The following is a 21964-nucleotide window of genomic DNA, read 5'->3' on the forward strand; positions in this document are numbered from 1 at the left end:
AATCTACCTCGGAGACAACTACAACATCTGGAAAAATGCCTTTTCTGTGATCGGGAAGAGGAGAATATGAATATGCAACTCGTTCTCACCACGACACCACCTGTGCTTTCTCTAAACATGTATGTTCTAGCACGCTGCTCTCCAAGATTTCTAGCCCAGACTCTAAAAACTGATTGTTCTTGCGTCTTGGATGTTATGAAAGCATCAGCATGATTGTGGGTTGTATTCTTATACTGTTTTCTCCTTAATCAATACAATGATGCGCAATTCTTCTGCATATCGGAGAAACAATGTTAAAACCAGAAATGACATTGGCGACAACAATGTCTTCCACATGGAAAATTTGTACAGTTAGACATGACTCATAAGGGTTTCAAAGTTCTACAAGCTGCAGCTAATATACAGAAAAGAAAAATCGAGAAAGTATGCTAATACAGTCATTTTGTCAGCAAGGGAACATGTATAAGTTAATAACAGAAGCTATATATACAGCTCATGGGACATGCATAAGTTTAATAACAGAAGTAATATATACACCTCATAGAGTACATAGAGAGGACCCGAGCAATAGAGACACAAAATTGGCTATGTGGGTAATGTCATGACACTGGCAGTCATGGCAAGCTTGGAGGGGAAAGAGATTGTTTGGTCACTTTCAGTTCCCCGCAGTCACTGATATATACAGTCTTAAGTGGGCGGTCCCACATAGCCCGAGCAGTTTGAGCCCTTTCATCGCCAATCAGCTGTGCAAAGTCGTTGAAGAGGCGGATCCTTTGAGCTGGTTTATAGGTAGGTATGGTTGCGATGCTGGTGATAACATCCATTCCTGGATAACAAATGGTGCAGGCATCACAACACAAAAGCCAATCAGCCAGAGACATTTCAAGAGGTACACAAATTCGTAAATATTGCAGACTCAAGAAACCAAAGGAAGATATTGTGATTCTCTATAGTGTGGTATAATATCTTGTGTAATCTATCAGCATGAGAAAAGACAGCACCTCAGACTCAGTTTCTTCCACGCTACTTTGAAGTTAAAATTTACCAGAGAAATTAGCACATATAATTTCCACTAGGATTGATATGCCAAAAGGTATTTGCAATATTTTAAGGTAGTGGATCAAGATCTACAAATATCTTTACCATATCCATTAGCGAATTTAATAACGAATAAGATATCGCTGCCATCTTTTCCCAGTTTTTCTCTTATCTGTATCTAGACGAACCTACTCTATTATCCTCATGTGACAAATCTGCCGCTTGAGAACAAGTATAGGCATCAAAATATCGGCTTTTAATGTGCACCTATATCATTATTTCCCAACCACATATCAGCGGAATAATGAAATATAAGACCCAAGAATGCATGGTCTCAGCGTTTTTAACAAAACCACTATTTGGAATTTTACTTTTCACCACATATGGGTTGATTTTTTGTTTGTTCTACCTAGTGTCATTTGCACTTGCCAAAAGAGGTCAGTGAATGCACAACAATATCCATATTGTTAATTTGTTATTACTCATGCATAAAGTATATTTGTTCATCAAGAACAATGATTTCTTCATGAGAGAAAGGAAACCCTTGCATTGTGCTAATCATCAAGAACAATGATTTCTTCATGAGAGAAAGGAAACCCTTGCATTGTGCTGAAAATTTCATGAACTGGCTGAAGTCATGTAAAACCGCAAATCAAACTGCACCTTCTACACACTGATGTAGCCATATAGGTTCAACAAAATATCATTTGACAAAAAATGAACTCAGCTTCAATGTTTATGTTTTCTTTTGTTTGGACCACAAAAGTAACCATGAATGAAATAAGATAGCTGCAAACAAAGCGTGAAATTTGCATGTCACAAGGATATACACCTACATCTATATGGTCATGTAAAGCTGCAAATTAAATTTTCACTATCTATACTCTGATGTAGTCATATAGCTTACTTGAACACAATGTGTCAGAGCTTAGCAAGCCTATGATACTAAAGAATTAACAAAGGACATCAAATATAATCCCAATTCATGAAAAATGAACTAGTTTTCATGTTGTTTAAGTTTTCTTCTGTTGGACCACAAAATTATCCGGACTTCGGATGTGACCCTAAATTTTGATGTTTTATCAACACCTTCAGTCATATGTTAGTCATTCCATGAATTTCCTCAACGTTGTAATGTGTTTGGAAAATATTGAAGGGAAGAATACTAAAGTTCTTGAAAGACCGACGATTCAAAATATAATGTGATGTGAAAACAATGTTCTGAAAAAGAAAGTAACTCACCTTCCAATACAGTCCCAAAGACAATGTTCTGGCCATCAAGCTCGGGACAGGGTCCTGGCCCTGTAGTAACCAAGAATTCAACATTGTGATAATTAGGGTTGAGCTTGATGTCATCATCATCATCATTCTGTCCAAGGCATAAGGAAAGCGTGCCGGGCCTTGCATGCCTTAATTCGAATGCTTTAGGGTTAACAGTCTCAGAATTCCTAACAAGGCCCGAGGGAGGCTCGACCTCACCCTTGTCACGCCGAGAACCTTGTCGGCCAGCAGCAAAAAACTGTCCTTGAAGGAGCTTGTGGACAAGAGTGCCCCTATATGCAGCTGCAGTACACGTAGCTTTGAAATTGGCAGTAGTAACGGGGAGAAGCCGACCATAGAGACCAAAGACAACACGACCAAGAGGCTCAGAATCAGGGCATGAGGAAAGCTCGGCTCCCAGAGGTCTGTCTGAGCGAAAGTAGCTTGGACAGACACTGAAGTCCATGAAAATGCGATCTGTGATCGTGGTGTCGATTGTTGAGGTGGATTGTGTGTTTGTGTCATCTACAGCAAGGGAGGAGGATGTGTGGAGGAGAAGAAATGAAGCAGGTAGGGAGAAGAGAGACCGTCTAAGAATTTTGGGTGACTGGGTGCATTTGTGGGTATTGTCATGGTTTGCTCTGGAGGGACGAAAAGAAGTATGGTGGCGGTTGGGTTGGTGGTGGAGACTAAGGTAGACAGGGTAAACCGTGGAGGATGCAGCTCTCATGCTTGATGAAGGCAAAGCCATATTGATGAAATTGAACTCTTCGGTTTCTGTCCTTGCAACAAAATTATGGCACACAATCTGGTTGGAGTTGTGCTAATACCAATACCTTTCCTGCAAATGCAACCGACGTGAATGAGATGTAAAATTTCCTGAACTAGAATTCTACAAGTTACTGTCACTATGCATGATTCTGAAATCTGAACATTAAAATTCTGCAACTTCAACTTCTTCAAATGGAAGCGTGGAACCTGCCATTTAGAAAAATAAGGTGGAGAGGTGCAGGATGGGCAGTTCATCACATTAACTACCCTATAGTATCTGGAGACTATGGTATTCTTTGAAGAGATTTGATTTGCACATTCCCCACCATGCCTTTGCACCTAGTATATCAGATTTAAGCATCATTTATCATCCAAAGTTTGCCATGAAAGTTACCATGTATGAATGCGACAATGACAAAGTTTGTGCTTCACTGAAATTTGTCTTTATACATATTAAAAAAAACTAAAATTTGTCTATCGAGTATCGATACACTCTATGCACAGAGAATGACAGAAGTGGGCAAAGGCATCTGCCGTCAGTTATTGTTTGTTGTAAAGTCACTTTTGGCAGTCAGGACAGAAATGGACTCTAAAAGATTGGACAACATAAAGTTCAGATCTTTGGCTCGCCAAGCTATCACAACCCTCCTCCTTACCCGGGTCTGGGACCGGCTATATGCAGAGCATAAACAGCATGCTGCGCAATGCGAGTGAGTAGAGTAGGGAATGAGGAGCTCATATTTCAAAATTAAACAGGCCTTGGTACTCCAAATTGTCAGCTTTGCCTTGGTTTACTGAAAGTCTCTAGTTACGATTCGTGTGAGTAAAATCGAGCACTTGTTCCAAATCCAAGAAGGCCGCTGCTGGGCGTCCAGATCGAAGAACAGGGGGAATGCGGTAACAGAGACAGCAAACATAGGATGGAGAGCAGCGATTTACAACGAGACATACCTGTATTCCTCCTCCTCCTCGGTTCCTCGCAGGGTTAGGAGAGGAGATTGGAGAGACCGGCTGCGAGCGGGGAGAGGAGAGAAGTCAGGAGAGTGTGGTTGGGAGAGAAGCTGGCGCGCCAGCCGTCGGATCAGGATCAGCTTTCGTCGCCATGTCGGCATCTCTACCTGGCGGTTAGTCGAGCTTTATCCGGCAAAGGCCCATTGAAACTGAAGCCCCAGACGACACCGTTAGAATGGTCCACGAGTTGGGCCCTATCCATGAGGGTGGCTGGTGTGCAGCGTCGTGGATATGAATGACGCCGACCTCTTCGTCTCTCTACTTCTCTTCTCTAGCCGTAGTCACCTGAATTGGGAACTCCTGCTCTCATCTTCCTCCTCTCCTACCCAGAATCAGAATCATCCCGAGACACCGACGACTGGGCAATTGCCGCCGCCGGCCTTTCTCCAGGTCTTTGCCGGCCGGCCTTCGCAATTGCACCCACCAGCCAGGTATGCCCGCGCACCGAGCGCCATCGTCGAACCTTAATCCAAGCTATCTCGTCCAATTACAGGCGTATACGTACATGCATGAACGATACTCCGTACCAACTGAGCTGACCGCGTGCTTTTGTTTGCAAACATTATCTACATAGGCTCCGCCTCTCCCTGCTTCCGAGCGCAGATTGCTACGACAACGATCAACGAGTATTTTGGAATGCCGATGGCATGAGCCCGTCGCCGCTCCAGCTGCTCCTCGTGCATCTGCCCTCGTGTTCCAGTTCCAAGTACTGCTGGGGCTAGGGAGCATATGGTCCCCGTTTCATGACCTTCATGAGCTGTTCCGCGGCCGTCTCCAACGGCATTGCGCCGCGCTTCCTCATCTGCGCGCGCGGGGTGCTCGCTCTCGGTTCCCACAGGAGTAGGAGGAGGGCGAGGCGCAGGCACGCGGCGGTCTTCGCTAAGACGAGGCGGAGGCGGCGGAGGCCCAGCGAGTGGCGGCGACCGTGGTGGAGGACCTTCTTTGCTGACTGGAACGAGGACGAGGAGAGCCTGGCCGGGTTCAGGGAGGACGACGAGCTGCTGGAGGCGATTGGGGCCGACCAGGAGCTGTCGGAGAACGAAAAGTTCGAGGAGTGGAGGAGGAAGGCCGACGCGATTGTTGAGCTGCGCGAGGGCCAGCAGGATGCGATGAACGCCGAGGCGCGGTCGTGGGAGGATTGGACCAGTGGTGGCGGCACGTCGGCGAATGGAGGTGGAGGTGAGGACTGGGGCGGGGAGGCCAGCTTGTTGGACGAGATAACTGATGATCCTGCGGAGATCGTGTGGGATAAAGGCGTTATTGAGGCTTTCAGAGATACCGTCGATGATGATTATGAGGACATGCTCTTCGAAGATCGAGTGTTCATGTATGCCTCCACAAACTCGGTGCGTTGCCTTCTTTTTTACTACTTCCTTGTTTGTGTTATCATCAAGTACTAGCATAATATACTACTGCCCACTGATAATGTAATCATGACATGCCACCAGTTTCTACTGCCCACTGATCAAGCACGCATCATATTGCTATATTAAGAACTTTGGAACTTTGAGCTGACAAAAAGACTTTGTACTGTACAGGCCAAATTCCTAGCATTGTTGATTGTGGTTCCGTGGGTGGTAGATTTTGCAGTCCATCACTATGTTATGATGCCCTTCTTAGACAGGTAACTCATCTCACCCATTCCGTATGATCCCTTGTCGTCAGTGAAGTACCGAGCTCTGATAAGTCATAAGAGTATCTCCTTTTGCTCCTGTCGTTACGTGCAACCATGTATGCTCAATGCAGAATGTATTACATGGAACTTTACATAATAACAGGTATGTCGAGAAGGTTCCACTTGCAGCTGAGTTACTTGATGTAAGGCGCAGCCAGAAGCTGCACATGGTTAAAGACCTAAACATGGAAAAGGCAAGATACCGTATGGAAGTAGAGATTGGCAAATCTCCTCCACTTTCTGATGAGGAGGTCTGGTTTGGGCTGCGGGAAAAAGCGTGAGAAAATCCTGAATACCATGCTTTCTTGCCGAGTCATTACTTTTATAAATGCACCATCCATCAGAACCCTATTTGTTCTCTGCCAGTATGAACAACTTTCTTCTCTTCTGTATCAGGATGGAGTTGAGGGATGATTGGAGGCTAGAAAATCGAGAAGCTTTTGCAAATATATGGTCCGATATGGTTTATGGGATTGTTCTATTCCTTCTTCTCTGCTTCAACCAGAGCAAAGTAAGTATCTATCAGAAGACGGTTGCATTTTCATTTTCAATTGCATATCACAATCTATGTAGCACTGTTGCTATGCATGTGGACACATAGTTTTCTCCTTATTCTAAATAGAGTTTAAATGATTAGACAGATTCCTGTGCTATTAGACCCTACTAATGTCAAAGGAGTGCTAGTTACTTTACACTTTTACCTTCAAATAACTGCAAAAAATGTTCTAACCACAATTTCACTGGCCTCACTTTTCTTCTGTATTTGGTGTACCCCACAATTCTAAGGTAGTGCTAATGACATATCATTCCATGTGAGAAATCTAACTCTATATTGGTGGTCAAAATCTTGAAAAGTTGACCAAAGGCTTGTAGGATAGCACCTACTTTGGACCAAAGATGTGTCATCCAGTTAGCGTAACTGGCAGACATCTTTCAGTAATAAAAATGTCTTGGCAATGTAAATTTGTCTGATTGATTATCATGGCCTTTTGTTTCTCCAAATGAATATATAGAGTTATGTTGTTATCATACATCTTACTTTTACTCCCTCCTCACATTCAGGTTGCGATGCTGAAGTTCACAGGATATAAGTTGCTAAATAACATTTCAGACACTGGGAAGGCCTTTCTTATTATTCTAATATCAGACATCCTTCTAGGGTATGTTATATGAATTGTCATTCTCTTAAATAGAAGATCTATGTATGCCTATAGTTGAGGCCTGCATTCATTTATCCAGCATGCTCTTGTAAAGCGTTATTCATGGCATTTTATCATCAGTACTCCTGGCTAGTTGGGGCTTGACCTAACAAACGGGAGGGGCTAGTCTATGTAATTGAGCTCTAAACACTCATGAACAGTACCAAAATTTAGTGTTTAGTCAATGGAGACTACGTTGGACAAGGGAGGCCATGGCCCACCTTAGTCTCAACTAAGCTCTGCCCCTGACTGGCACAGTATATACACATTCCTTGCATATAATGTGACATGTCACATGTGCAAGTAGTTCAAAAACAGGGAAGTATTTAGGTTATGACTAATGTGCTATACTTGTGCTTGAGATATCATCGTCCATACTGATTCTAGTGCTAGATTGTTTTCCCTTTCATCCGAAGCTAAGAACTATGTTTTTTTTACCTATAGTTTTATAAACAATGATTTTATCCACTTTATAAAATCCACTAGCTGCATTTTTGCAGGTACCATTCAGAGTCAGGTTGGCATACAATGGTAGAAGTTGTTCTCGAGCATTACGGGCTTGAATCTGATGAAGCGGCGGTCACATTTTTTGTTTGTCTGGTTCCAGTTGCTTTGGATGTGTACATAAAGTTTTGGGTATGCCTTTTTTTCGTCTAATTAACAGGGATAAAAAATAGTTAAGTAGCATAGCTTTTTTAAGGAACCTTATAATTTTGTAAGAAATTTTCTGTCCTAGGTCCTACCTCACCATTTCATATGTTCTCAATACACATTTTAGCAACTCCAGTACTACCATTTTAGTCGCCTTTTTATAGAGGAGTAAGTTGCAACTTTCTTTTTTGTTGGAAACAAAATTCAATTTTCTATTGACTGCTTGATTTTATTAGTCAGGATAGTAACGTGAAGAGAGGCAGAGGAAGACCGAAGTTGACTTGGGTAGAGGACAATAAAAGGAGACTTGAAAGGATGGAATATACCCAAAGACTTAGCCTTAGATAGGAGTGCTTGGAAGACAGCTATTCACGTGCCTGAACCTTGATTGCTTCTGTTGGGTTTCAACTCTAGCCTACCCCAACTTGTTTGGGACTTAAAGGCTTTGTTGTTGTTGTTGTTGCTTGATTTTATTAGCTACAGCTTTTATGGATGTAAAACATTGTTCGGTGTTCCTGGTATTATTAGTTTATATGAGTTTAGAAGTTCACGTTGTAATCTGAATAAGATCAAGATACTTAGTTTATTTTTCTGTGTTGCAGGTATACAAATACCTTCCAAGATTATCACCCAGTGTGGGCAATGTTCTGGATGAAATAAAGCGCCATTAAGAATTTTTTTTTAGTTTCCTTAATTGGAAAATTGTCGCCTTCCAGGTATGTATTGGGCTTTGGATTCCTACTTGCTTTATTTATTTTCAGAGTTTGGACAGCAAGTAGGGGAGAATCTATTCACTGTTTTGTTGTTCAGGGAGAACAAAAAGAAGAAATTTAGTCCTTGAACAATAGGGATGCACATTTCTGTATGTTAGGTTATTGCCAGGTTCATTCTTTTGGCAAGAAAAACCAACAATGTTAATTGGAAGAATGCAGTGTGAAATATTTTTTTTTTCTTGAATGACAGTGTAAAATATTACAAAACACTTTTTTCTGGTATATTCAACTTTTGTTTTTCTTGAATTCTTGCTTGAGATGATGAATACATAAATTGTTCCTGTCACTCTTAAGAATGAATATCGAACCTCCAAAAACTATAAACAGATAAACTATCCTGATTTGATAATTTGATAATTATTTTTGTGCTTAGGCTGGGAAACTTATTACGGTTTGCAGGTAGTCAATGGGTATATTGGCTTGGCATATTAAGTTTTCAAATCTGAAGGATGTCTTCGTCGGAATGTTCGGGAAGACTGTGAATTGGAGAAGTAACCTGAGCTAGTCCTTATATTCTATACAAAACAATGTCTTGTGAAAGACTATGTTAGGCGGTTAGCAATATTCTCCGGGTGAACACGATAGATACCCTACAGGAAACTTGAGGCTTTTGGTCTGTCATATAACATTGACAAGCATTTTTGCCTTAGAAATTCTTTTGCATGTTGGAGGTGTAGAGAGGTTGAAATCTGTCAGGTTACTGTTTCAGGATGTCCAGAGCTGCAAACTTCATATTTTAGAACTGAAACGTATCGACATCTTGAAGGCATCAGAAAAGGAGGCGTAATGAGTTGCAGGGTTCAGGAACCGAAATATACGCAACTTTTAAGCTTCATTTAAGTCCTAAAGTTCAATTGTAAATTGTTTCAGTTCGAATCTTTTATCTTTCAACAAAGTTTTAATTTAATTTAACCAAGGTAGGCTTTGTGTTGCAATAAAAGGAATGGGGGGAAAACGCAAAAGAAAGGTTCCATGACTCGGAATCAAACATCAGGCAAACAATCTCTCTTGTCTACAGCAGGCCTTGAACTCATATTTCAAAGTCTCTAGTTATGATTTGTGTGAGTAAAATCGAGCATTTGTTCCAAATACAAGAAGGCCGCTGCTGGGCGTCCAGTCCAGATCGAAGAACAGGAGGAATGCGGTGACAGAGACAGCAAACATGGGAAGAGGAAGCAGCAGTTTACAACGAGACATACCTGTCTTCCTCCTCCTCGTCTTGTCGCAAGGTGAGGAGAGACTGATTGTGATTGCGAGCGGGGAGAAGAAGAGAAGAGGACGAGGCAGTGTGTGGTGGTGAGAGAATCTGGCGCGCAGCCGTCGGATCAGGATCAGCTTGCGCCGCCATGTCCTCATCTACCTGTGCCTTTTTTTTACAACAACCTGGGCCTTTTAGTCGGGCTGAATCCCGGCAAAGGCCCACCTCCAGCCCATAATAGAAGAAGCCGTTAGAGTTTGTCCATGAGGGTGGCTGGGCTGGTGGTGGCGTGCCGCGGCGTCATGGGTGGATGTGACGCCGACCGACCTCTCTTCTCTCCTTCCTCTCCTCTCCTCTCCTGATCAGCTGATCTCCACTCTAGCCGTCGCTATAGCAGCTAGCTCAAAGGCTCAAGCTGCCTACCTGAATTCTCCTCTTCCTCTCCCTCCTCTCCCACCCAGAACCAGAATCATCCCGACTCACCAGCGAGCCCTCGTCGCCGCCAGGACGTACACCGACGACTGGCGGCAAGTGCCGCCGCCGGCCTTTCTCCAGGTCTTCGCACCCAACAGCCAGGTATGCCTGCCTCGCTTCGCTTCCCGTCCTGCTGCGCGAAACCGAGCGCCCGGCATCGTACAACCCTAATAATCCAAGCCATCTCCATTCGGCTCTCTCCCAATTGCAACCTACAAGTGTGTGTGCGTACACGCGTGATGATGCTCCGTACCAACTGACTGACTGCGCGCTTTTTAATTTGTTTGCAAAAATTATCTATATAGGGTCCCCGCTCCTCCCTGCTTCCGATGTGCAGATTGCTACGGCGGCGAGTATGTTGCGATGGTATCTAGCTTCCAACGGCATTGCGCTGCGCTTCCCCATCGGCAGGTGTCTGCGCGCGCGGGGTGCTCGCTCTCGGTTCCCACAGGAGTAGGAGGGCGAGGCCGCGCAGGCACGCGGCGGTCTTCGCTGATAGGAGGCGGCGGCGGCGGCTCAGCAAGTGGCGGCGGCCGTGGTGGAAGACCTTCTTTGCGGACTGGAACGACGACGAGGAGAGCCTGGCCGGGTTGAGGGAGGACGACGAGCTGCTGGAGGAGATTGGGGCCGACCAGGAGCTGTCGGAGAATGAAAAGTTCGAGACGTGGAGGAGGAAGGCCGAGGCGATTGTTGAGCTGCGCGAGGCCCAGCAGGATGTGATGAACGCCGAGCAGCAGGTCGTGGCAGGATTGGATCAGTGGTGGTGGCGGTGGCGCTTCGGGGAGTGGAGGTGGGGACTGGGGTGGGGAGGCTAGCTTGGTTGACCAGATAACTGATGATCCTGCGGAGATTGTGTGGGATAAGGGCGTTATTGAGGTTTTGAGAAATACCAGTCGATGAGGATTATGAGGACATGCTGTTCGAAGATCGAGTTTTTATGTATGCCTCGACAAACTCGGTGCGTTCTTTTGTACTACCTTTGTTTGTGTTACCATGTAGCATAATGTACTACTGCCCACTGATATGATAATATAATCATGATCTCCTAGGGCGCACGGTTAAACTCTTCTACCTTAGTTACAATGATGCGCAAATCTTTTGCGTATTCGAGAAAAAAAATATATAACCATGACATGCCACTAGTTACTACTGCTCTGATTAAAAAAAGACTATGTTATGAGCTTGGCTGCGCGCCTGCGCCTTACATCAAGTTTTTGTTTGAGCTGACAAAAAGACTGTACTGTACAGGCCAAATTTCTAGCATTGTTGATTGTGGTTCCGTGGGTGATAGATTTTCTAGTCCATGACTATGTTATGATGCCCTTCTTAGAGAGGTAATTCACCTCACCCATTCTGTATCATCCCTTCTTATCAGTGAAGTACTGAGCTCTGATAAGTCATAAGAGTATCTCTTTTTGCTTCTGTCGTTACATGCAACCATGCATGCTAAATGCAGAATGTATTACATGGAACATTACCTAATAACAGGTATGTCCAGAAGGTGCCACTTGCAGCTGAGTTACTTGATGTAAGGCGCAGCCAGAAGCTACAGATGGTTAAAGACCTAAACATTGAAAAGGCAAGATACCGTCTTGAAGTAGAGATTGGCAAATCTCCTCCACTTTCTGATGAGGAGGTCTGGTATGAGCTGCGGGAAAAAGCGTGAGAAAATGCTGAATACCATGCTTTCTTGCCTAGTCATTACTTTTATAAATGCACCATCCATCAGAATCCTATTTGTTCTCTGCCAGTATGAACATTATGTGTTGTCCAGTAAGTACAGTCTGTTTGTTCTTAAGGATTTTCTTGTTTTCTTTATCAGGATAGAGTTGAGGGATGATTGGAGGCTAGAAAATCGAGCAGCTTTTGCAAATATATGGTCCGATATGGTTTATGGGATTGTTCTATTCCTTCTTATGTGCTTCAACCAGAGCAAAGTATCTATCTATCAGAACACGGTTTCATTTTCATTTTCAATTGCATATCATAATCTATGTAGCACTCTTGCTATGCATGTGGACACATGGTTTTCTCCTTATTCAAAATAGAGTTTAAATGATTAGACAGATTCCTGTGCTATTAGACCCTATTAATGTCAAAGGACTGCTAGTTACTTTACACTTTTACCTTCAAATATCTGCAAAAAATGTACTGACCACAATTTCACTTCATTTTTCTTCTGTGCTTGGTGTACCCTACAATTCTAAGGTAGCGCTAATGTCATATCATTCCCATGTGACAAATCTAACTCTATATTGGTGGTTAAAATTTTGAAAAGTTGACCGAAGGCTTGTAGGATAGCACCTACTTTGGACCAAAGCTCAGTTAGCGTAACTGGCAGACATATTTCTGTAGCAAAAATGTCTTGGCAGTGTAAATTTGTCTGATTGATTATCATGGCCTTTAGTTTCTCCAAATGAATATGTAGAGTTATGTTGTTATCATACATCTTACTTTTACTCCCTCCTCACATTCAGGTTGCGATGCTGAAGTTCACAGGATATAAGTTGCTAAATAAAATTTCAGACAGTGGGAAGGCCTTTTTATTATTATAGTATCAGACATCCTTCTAGGGTAATTAATGTTATATGAATTGTCATTCTCTCAAGTAGAAGATCTATGTATGCCTATATGGTTTTGAGGCCTGCATTCATTTATCCAGCATACTGTTGTAAAGTGTTATTCATGACATTTTATCATTGGTACTCCTGGCACTAGAGTTGGAGCTTGACCAAACAAACGGGAGGGGCTAGTCTATGTAATTGAGCTCTAAACACAAATAAACAGTACCAAAATTTAGTGTTTAGTCAATGGAGACTACGTTGGACAAGGGGGGCCATGGCCCACCTTAGTCTCAACTATGCTCTGCCCCTGACCAGCACAGTATATACACATTCCTTGCATATAATGTGACATGTTACATATGCAAGTAGTTCAAAAACAGGGAAGTATTTAGGTTATGACTACTAGGGCAAATTAAGTATAGTGTTAATGTGCTATACTTGCGCTTGAGATGTCATTGTTCATACTGATTCTAGTGGTAGATTGTTTTCCCTTTCATCAGAAGCTAATCACTATTTTTTTTGGGTGCTTTGGGGGGGGGGGGGGGGGGGGGGGGGGGCTCAGTTCAGTTAAATTGCTCTGTACAAAAGCTCAACATCCATATAAGACAATTTAAATGTCTCTCAGTCTTGTGTTCTTCTTTTGGGATACACATTGCCCCTTCAAGCAACTAAGAAATAGCCCTGATGTTTTCTGTTTGATTCCCTTTTCATTTAAGACAACGTTTTATTCGTGCATCTTCTTTTGTTGTTAACTATTGTTTATAGACAATGATTTTTTATCCACTTTATAAAATCCACTAGCTGCATTTTTGCAGGTACCATTCAGAGTCAGGTTGGCATACATTGGTAGAAGTTATTCTCGAGCATTACGGGCTTGAAGCTGATGAAGCGGCGGTCACATTTTTTGTTTCTCTGTTTCCAGTTGCTTTGGATGTGTACATAAAGTTTTGGGTATGCCTTTTTCTTCTAATTAACAGGGATAAAAATAGTTTTAAAAAGTTAAGTAGCATAGCTTTTTGGAGGAACCTCTTAATTTTGTAAGAAATTTTCTGTCCTATGGTCCTATCTCACCATTTTATATGCTCTCAATACGCATCTTAGCAACTCCAGTACTACCATTTAGTCACCTTTTTTAGAGGAGCAAGTTGCAACTTTCTTTTTTGTTGGAAACAAAATCCAATTTTCTATTGACTGCTTGATTTTATTAGCTACAGCTTTTATGGGTGTAAAACATTGTTCGGTGTTCCTGGTATTATTAGTTTATATGAGTTTAGAAATTCACATTGTAATCTGAATAAGATCAAGATACTTAGTTTATTTTTCTGTGTTGCAGGTATACAAATACCTTCCAAGATTATCACCCAGTGTGGGCAATGTTCTGGATGAAATAAAGCGCCATTAGAGAATTTTTTTTTAGTTTCCTTAATTTGGAAATTGTCGCCTTCCAGGTATGTATTGGGCTCTGGATTCGTACTTGCTTTATTTTCAGAGTTTGAACAGTAAGTAGTGGAGGAGAATAAAAGAAGATTAGTCCTTGAACAATATGGATGCACATTTCTGTACGTTAGGTCATTGCCAGGTTCATTCTTTTGGCAAGAAAAACCAACAATGTTAATTGAAAAAGTGCAGTGTGAAATATTTTTTTCACGGATGACCGTGTAAAATATTACGAAACACTTTTTTTTTCTGGTGTATTCAAGTTTTGTTTTCCTTGGGTTCTTGCTTGAGATGATGAATACATAAATTGTTCCCGTCACTCTTAAGAATGAACACCTAACTGTGCCAAGACCAAAAACCATATACTATCCTGATTGGATAATTTGATAATGTTTTTTTGTGCTTAGGCTGGGAAACTAATTACAATTTGCAGGTAGTCAATGGGTATATTGGCTTGGCATATTAAGTTTTCAAATCTGAAGGATGTCTTCGTCTGAAAGGCCTTTGCCTAGAATGTCTGCCTGGTATCAATCAGAGTGTCCGGCTGTTCGGGAAGACTGGGAATTGGAGAAGTAACCTGAGCTAGTCCTTATATTCTAAAACAATGTCTTGTGAAAGACTATGTTAGCCGGTTAGCAATATTCTCAGGGTGAACACGATTATTCTGCACAATAGTTGTTTTTTTTTTTAAGTTCAGGGGGGGAGGGGGGAGGATCCCCACCTGTATATGTTATGTATATTGATTAATCAGTGCCCGCAGGCAAACATAGTTCATGACATTACATCATTTGATCTCTTTCGATCCAATGTAGATTACATAGGGTTTCTAAAAACATCAACCCAGACCCTTCCATAGCTTTGCATCGGTTATGCATGCTGCTAGCATCTGACGGTGGTTTGCTCTTTCTGACCAGAAAACTACCCCATTCCTGCGCTTCCGTAGTTGCCAACAACAGAGAGCAACGAAGCCCCATTCCTGCGCTTCCATAGTTGCCAACAACAGAGAGCAACGAAGGTACTGAAGTGCTGCTGGGGGACGATAGCTGGGCGCTGGATGTTGTGTTACCTCACCCGGCACGCCAGTGCTGGCCAGAGGTAGATGGAAACCAATTTTTGCCCGGAATTCCTTCGCGAACGCGAACGGGCACCCCATGATCACGTGATCCGCCATCTGACATTTATCATTGGCAAGCATTTTTTGCCATAGAAATTCTTTGTGCATGTTGGAGGTCTGTCGGGTTATCGTTTCAGGGTGTCCAGAGCTGTTAGAACTGAAACGTATCGACATCTTGAAGGCATCAGAAAAGGGGGCATAATGAGTTGCAGGGTTCAGAAACCGAAATATATGCAAGTTTTAAGCTTCATTAAGTCCTAAAGTTCAATTGTAAATTGATTCAGTCTGAATCTTTATCTTTCGACAAAGTAAGTTTTAATTTAATAACTAAGATAGGCTTTGTGTTGCAATAAAAGAAATGGTGGGGAAAATGCAAAAGAAAGGTTCCATGACTCGGAATCAAACATCAGGCAAAAATCTCTCTTGTTTACATGGTTTTATTTATCTACTTGTAAAATAAGCCCTTGTTTAGTTCCAGAAAGTTGGAATTTGGGGCTACTATAGCATCTTCGTTTTTATTTGGCAATTAGTGTTCAAACATGGACTAATTAGGCTCAAAACGTTCGTCTCGCAATTTCCCACCAAACTGTGCAATTAGTTTTTTTTTCATCTACATTTAATGCTCCATGCATGGGCCGCAAACATTCGATGTGACAGGTACTGTAGCACTTTTTTGGAATTTGGGGTCCAACTAAACAAGGGCTAAGAACGATAATGCTAGCACATAGGCGTCCGTCCACGCGTGTTCTGTCCGGACGGCTCGTTCTCGGGCCTGTCCAATGATCGGGCCCAACAAGCCCCTAATGCTAGCACATAGGCGTCCGTCCACGCGTGTTCTGTTCGGACGGCTCGTTGTCGGGCCTGTCCAATGATCGGGCCCAACAAGCGAGGTGGATGGGGGTGCGGTGCTCGATGGTGGCGCGACGCGGGCGCGCGGAGCAACACGGGTGCGGAGCCGCCGCGCTGGAGAAGGCTGCAACGGGCGGCCCCTGCCATGGAGAAGAGAGCGGCGCTTTTTTTTTTTTTTTTTGAGAAGCCGTGCAGCAGCGACAGCCAAGGGTTGCAGCCCAAAATTTGGGTTCGTGCTCTGAAAGACGAAGGAGAAAGCTGTTGCGTTCGTTCTCTGGAAGACGAAGGGGAGAGGATAGCTGAGAGGATGATATGCGAGCCCCAGCACAGGACGATGAATTGAGTGGATAAGAATGGCCAGGTGATATCAATTCAATGAGAGTACACGAGGATTAAGGTCTGTGTATCTGTCCGATACTCTAGAAAAGCGTCAGACGTTCAGATCAAAGCATTTCGTAGAAAATTCGTCTAAAATTGCCACACACACACACACACAAAAACTGTTTATTCCTTTCGAAACAGTGTCGTGGTAAGCTTACATGAATATCAGAACTCCGAAGTGTATGTCGTTGCATTTCCCAATGTCTTAAGTACAGCACAATGTCAGTGGTCAGTTGATCAATGCTCGAAGAATGTTCAGTCTCCCTGCATACTTTGTCCAAATATATTCGTTGTATCACAATGTCATCTGGTGAAATCATTAGACCAAATAGCAGATCCTCTCACATACTCAGCTGACAAGTTTTACAGCTTCTGTTCCTGAAACAAGTATATCTTCAACGAATGGAATGGTCTTCCATACTTTCAATCCTAGTGGCAGTCTACCATTTTCCGAATCTGCAACATGTAAAACAATGTGTGACTGAAAGAACAGGATGACAGGGCAATTTCTCTGCAAAATGAAATATTCCAATTACAAACCTGAACTTGTTGAGTCATCCTCTATACAGATTGCCATGCAATGAGAGCTATTTAGCTCAGCAAGTGCAAATTGCCAATTCTCAGACAGACAGTCACAGCTAGAGTCAGAACCGTTGGATACTTTTGGTGCCTGGAAACTCCAAAGGATTGAAGACAAATCAGAATTTTTCTTGCTTTCTCAGGCAACAAGACATAATTAAGTTGTGTTTTTGGAGCAGTTGAGCTTGTAAGTGTGGCTACATAAGAGCATGATACTTTTGCTTCGAAAAATTTTACAACACCAACCAACAGTCAGGAAAAAGACAAGCATACACGAAGGATCCAGAGAAGAGGTTTTTCAGTGTGTGACCAAGAGTAAAAAGGAATCCATAGAAATTTGTTAGTACTTGGGGACCAGTCCACCGAAAATTACACTGATCAATTCCCTAAATTCATGCAAATAGTATAAGAATCCCCTTCAGACCAAAGGTAAACAATATTGGTTTATACTAGATTTCTAATCCCTACGTACCTCAAATGTTGGAAATAAATTATATAGCCTATCTTAGCAAACCCTTAAAACCTTGAGACCCCCCACCCCCCCCCCCCCCCCCCCCCTAAATCCCTATGCTGACATGGTAGCACTCTTCCTGAAGGGCCACAAGAAATATAGTTTTGGCTGCGAATTATGTTAATATGCATAGCAAATATAGTTTTGGAGAGTCCCCTTGCATGTGGCACACATCAAAGATGACAAGCATGAGTGCAAAGAGGGAAAACAGCATACCACAGAAATTTGGATTCTGTTATTTGCTGCCAATATGATCGAGAATTTGTTGAAAGGAGCGCCTGAAAACCCCCTTCCAAGAGCTTTTACATATGCTTCCTACAAAATTAAAGACACCAATGATACATGTAAGCAAAATTGTTATTGCAACTTGTAAGTCTCTGATTTAGGAAGGAAATGTTGACTAAGAAATCCGATGAGGATTTAAATAAATTAGATCAGAGGTGTATGATAAGGTGTGATCCTTCATAAATAACTCATGAAATGCCCTTCCGTGCTACCCCCATGTCTCCTTGGTCCTAGTACGCTTTAAGTGGTAGGTGACTAGTTCAGCTAAGAATCTTAAACTTTGCATAAGAAAAGTATTACTGATCAGTGTTCTGAATAATGGTAATACAAAAAAAACAAATCAATTGCTTAAGAAAGTCCACTAACTTTAAGAGTCCATAGTTTTATGAACTCCTTTTGCTGACCATCAGGATCTGGAATTTTAGCTAGATAATCAATTTCAGATGGGGTGAAATAACGGCGAGCAAGAGATAAAATATTCTTGGCTGTCTTTCGTTTCTTGTCTTCAATGTCAATGCCAATCTGAGATAGACAAAAAAAACAGTAATATTGATTGCATAAGTTCCACAGCAACAGAAGTATGGATATTTCTGGTTCTCTAATTCAGAAGCCAATAATCAAAAGGAACATACAGAAGTATCCATGGTTATGCCACAGGCAATCAAAGAAGATGTGTGTGAAATATTGAAATGCAAAGGCCGTTCCATCCTGCTGTCATCAGATCGCCACAGTATCTGTTTAAGCATGGCAGCAAACAAAAACAACTTGGGCTTAAAACTGCAGAAAAAATGTACTGTAAAGCTTCGCTTCTAATCTCTTACCTCAGGTTTGCCAAACTTGTTTTTCTTAAAGTCAAATGATCTTGGATCGACTTTGCAATCTGTATCTAGTCTAGTCAAAACAAATCAGCAGCAACCATATCAGTAATCTTATAGTGATATACAACATATACAAAACAATAGTAACAAGACTATACTACTAATAAGGTAAAGTGCCAAGCTCAAACACTTAGTGCATTTAAACTTCCATGAGGCAGGTTTAATGGCAGAATGGTAGTACTCATTCCACTATTTTTAGGGCTGCTAATTTGATGCACTGCATTCTTTGTATTATTCTGGAAAGTTGGTATATGAATTAGAGAACCAGTGAAATTTGCATTTCTCCCCCCGCACAGGAACATTGTCCAGATAACCTCCTAAACTAATTTTGTGTTCAAGTGACCCTCCATATATTTCAGTTGGTCAAATCCACCCCTTAATAAGATTTGTCTTTTTTGTACCTCCATGTATAAGTTGAGTTTTAAGTTTATTTTTTTTCTAATATAAGTTATGATGTTCTCTATCACTCTACAAATTTGAACTTAAAACTCAAATTGTACATGGAGAAACAAGAAATACAAATCTTATTAAGGGGTGGACTGAACCAACTGAAGTGCCCAGAGGGGTAGATTGAACACAAAATTACTTTAGGGGTTTCCTGTGCGGAGGGAGTAATTTGGACTTTTTTCCTTTCAGGAATATGTATCAAAAGAATGGGAATATGATAGTACCTCCTACACTGTTACTATAGACACGAACCATTCATGATCAATCCATTTTTTTGTAAATGGTTTATCATGAGTTGCATGTATACAGGATAGTAACGTGAAGAGAGGCAGAGGAAGACCGAAGTTGACTTGGGTAGAGGAAATAAAAGGAGACTTGAAATGATGGAATATACCCAAAGACTTAGCCTTAGATAGGAGTGCTTGGAAAACAGCTATTCACGTGCCTGAACCTTGATGGCTTCTACTGGGTTTCAACTCTAGCCTACCCCAACTTGTTTGGGACTTAAAGGCTTTGTTGTTGTTGTTGTTGCATGTATACACAATAAAGATAAATGAGCAAATAAAGGTACCATATAGAAGCCAAACTTAGCATGCATCAAGTAATAATGCACCCCCCTAACCCCCCCCCCCCCCCCCCTCCCCCCCAATCACCACACACACACACACACACACCAAAGACAGATTGTTTTCCATGTCATTATGAATAACAAGTTCACAACAACATAGCCCAAGATTTACTGAACACTGGTACCACTACCATGGGCAAAATTGTATATCCTTTGATCAAAACTGATATACAGTAAATCTAGTAGTTTATTTAATACTTTAAGAAACCATGATAGCAAAACTACATAACAATTATTAAATGATAGTATCACACATGAAAATAAAAATGAGATGCAACATTAAATCCAATAAGTGGTAGATTGTTTCGTACATCTCGAGAGGGTAGTGCGCACCAGTGCACGGGACAGCACAGCACCTTTCTGCAACTTTTCCCCATTCATAGACAAAGCAGTCTTCCTTTCAGAAGGGGAAAGGAGCTCCATGTACATGTTCAGTAGGGAGGCATCATTCAACTCATCAGGCAAAAGGTACCAAACATGCACCTCTCTGCGACAAATTAAGTCATAATTAGTGTACTCGATGCCTTGATGCACCACATCACAATTACAAGAAAAGGATAATTAACTGTTTTCAAGTGCAAAGCGCATGAATTATATTCATGTAAATTCCAGCATTTAGCCCAACTCGGAGAAAAACTTCAACCAATATCATCTCTAACTAATTTCTTGCGTTTATTTGTGCCAAAAAATGTGTAGTTTTGGTGTCATTTGATCTTGAAAAGGCAGGCGCATTGTTTATCTTACTAGTTAGCACCATAGTTTGATGGAGAAATGTGCATAATCCAAGATGCAGAAGGTTCTAAGTTACAGGACCCTTATCATACATGATGTTTTGTTAATCATTAGCCACAGCATACTTAATTACTTTGAATTGTCTCGGTTCCAGTTCGTTTTTTCATCCTGCGAGACATAATAAGACTATTGAGGTATACTCCAGCTATCGTGGCATCGACTAAGCATGCTCCAGCTAATTACAGGAGGGACAACAATGCAGAAGAAAAAAAGAGAGCATAACAAACAGTCAGGTGGAAATCATGAGATGGTTCTAGTCCATTAGTCTGAAAGCTGTTTCGAAGGGAAAGACTAGAAAGAGTTCTGAAGACTCAGCTTTAGTCATTTGGCATCATCAAATTACCCTTTTGTAACAATGCCAACTGTACACCGGCTTCCAAATGTCAATGCTACGAAGCAAAATATTCACATTCATCCTGGCAGCAAACTGCAGAAGCCAAACGGCTTGCACTGGCAAAAGGCAAGGGCGATAACTCAGCAAACCAAGGCGGATTCTGGGAGCTGGAAACAAACTCAGAATCCACCAGTGGCAACACTGAACCATCAAATGGTTCATCTCAAAATCAGACCAAAATGGACAGGGGTGGAACTTGTGGCCTATTTCGGACCAACGAGGAATTCCCCTACTCCGTGGATCACAGCACCTGTTGCAGCCTCTACGAAAGAATAGTGTCTGTCTGCCTGAATCCAGACCCCAACCCCACGAGACATCTCAGCCTATTTCTCCATTCCCATGCCTACCCCTGAACATCGAAACCGTTGCTGTGCCAACAATCACAGGATGAGAGAAGCTACGGACGGATAGAAGAGTGGGGGCGGTCAGGTCAGGTACCTCCGAGACCGGAGCGGCGGCGGCGGCGGCGGGAGCGAAGCGAAGAGGCGTCCGCCGGCGACCCCCGGCGTCCGGGGAGCAGGAGACGGGGATGGCGGCGGCGGGAGCGGCATCGCGCGGCGGAGCAGGAGGTGGCGCATCCACGAGTCAGTCTTGTTTATAGCGTGCGGCGGCGGCCTGTAGGTGCGTGTGTCGGAGGGGGTCCAAGTCGAGTCGATACGAACGAGGCGCCGGTCGGCGAAACCGATGGGCTGCGGGCTGCCCCCGTCGATGGGGTCCAATCCCGGCTGCGTCCTTGCTGGCCCGTCGCCGTCGCCCGGAGTTTAACCAGGCGTGCCCACGGGCGCGGGCGGATCTGCGCGGCGCCGGCGTGACCGGGTGGATGCTCGGCTCGGCTCGGCTGTAAAAAAGCAAAAAATCAAGCTCGTCTCGGCTCGTGAAAAAGCTTCAGCTCGCGAGCTCGACGTACGGACGTACCTGGTGGGAAAAGGATTCGGTAAGGACCATCGGCGTGGTGCGGACTGCTCGGCTGACACGTGGGCCACCGTTTCATTTTAACCGTATTATATGTTCTATGGTTCATGCGTCAGCTCCACATCCACACCGTGTTTTCGTGC

General features: G+C 42.8%; 3 protein-coding genes and 1 pseudogene across 7 annotated transcripts; 2 read left to right on the forward strand and 2 right to left on the reverse strand.

The window, feature by feature from the left end:
- Window positions 1–291: 291 nt before the first annotated feature.
- On the reverse strand, window positions 292–9698 carry LOC136535825 (peptidyl-prolyl cis-trans isomerase CYP28, chloroplastic-like). Of its 3 annotated transcripts, none has more exons than XM_066528235.1 (3): window positions 9578–9698; window positions 2281–3139; window positions 292–826 (listed from the first exon to the last, which is right to left on the reverse strand). In XM_066528235.1, the coding sequence occupies exons 2-3, from the start codon at window positions 3047–3049 to the stop codon at window positions 615–617; spliced, it is 981 nt and encodes a 326-aa protein (XP_066384332.1). In that variant the 5' UTR covers window positions 3050–3139; window positions 9578–9698; the 3' UTR covers window positions 292–614. The 3 variants fall into 3 exon arrangements, with proteins under 3 accessions (XP_066384332.1, XP_066384330.1, XP_066384331.1); XM_066528233.1 differs by lacking the exon at window positions 9578–9698 and adding an exon at window positions 4021–4164; XM_066528234.1 differs by lacking the exon at window positions 9578–9698 and adding an exon at window positions 3281–4003.
- LOC136535822 (protein DAY-LENGTH-DEPENDENT DELAYED-GREENING 1, chloroplastic-like) lies at window positions 4294–9054 on the forward strand. Of its 3 annotated transcripts, none has more exons than XM_066528230.1 (9): window positions 4294–4511; window positions 4655–5426; window positions 5619–5704; window positions 5859–6032; window positions 6152–6266; window positions 6818–6915; window positions 7455–7590; window positions 8208–8321; window positions 8752–9054. In XM_066528230.1, exons 2-8 carry the CDS (start codon window positions 4824–4826, stop codon window positions 8274–8276), a joined length of 1281 nt encoding a protein of 426 aa, XP_066384327.1. In that variant the 5' UTR covers window positions 4294–4511; window positions 4655–4823; the 3' UTR covers window positions 8277–8321; window positions 8752–9054. The 3 variants fall into 3 exon arrangements, with proteins under 3 accessions (XP_066384327.1, XP_066384326.1, XP_066384328.1); XM_066528229.1 differs by having other exon boundaries at window positions 8778–9054; XM_066528231.1 differs by having other exon boundaries at window positions 4684–5426; window positions 8778–9054.
- Window positions 9699–10018: 320 nt separating the features above from the next.
- Window positions 10019–15562, forward strand: LOC136535823 (protein DAY-LENGTH-DEPENDENT DELAYED-GREENING 1, chloroplastic-like; annotated as a pseudogene).
- A 1012-nt stretch (window positions 15563–16574) lies between these two features.
- On the reverse strand, window positions 16575–21761 carry LOC136540795 (uncharacterized). The gene is made up of 8 exons (XM_066532817.1): window positions 21348–21761; window positions 20035–20210; window positions 18592–18656; window positions 18403–18504; window positions 18137–18292; window positions 17702–17800; window positions 16936–17065; window positions 16575–16851 (listed from the first exon to the last, which is right to left on the reverse strand). Exons 1-8 carry the CDS (start codon window positions 21485–21487, stop codon window positions 16745–16747), a joined length of 975 nt encoding a protein of 324 aa, XP_066388914.1. The 5' UTR covers window positions 21488–21761; the 3' UTR covers window positions 16575–16744.
- Between the last annotated feature and the right edge of the window lie 203 nt (window positions 21762–21964).

This window comes from Miscanthus floridulus, chromosome 2 (genome assembly GCF_019320115.1).
Source record: "Miscanthus floridulus cultivar M001 chromosome 2, ASM1932011v1, whole genome shotgun sequence".
NCBI classification, from domain to species: Eukaryota; Viridiplantae; Streptophyta; class Magnoliopsida; order Poales; family Poaceae; genus Miscanthus; species Miscanthus floridulus.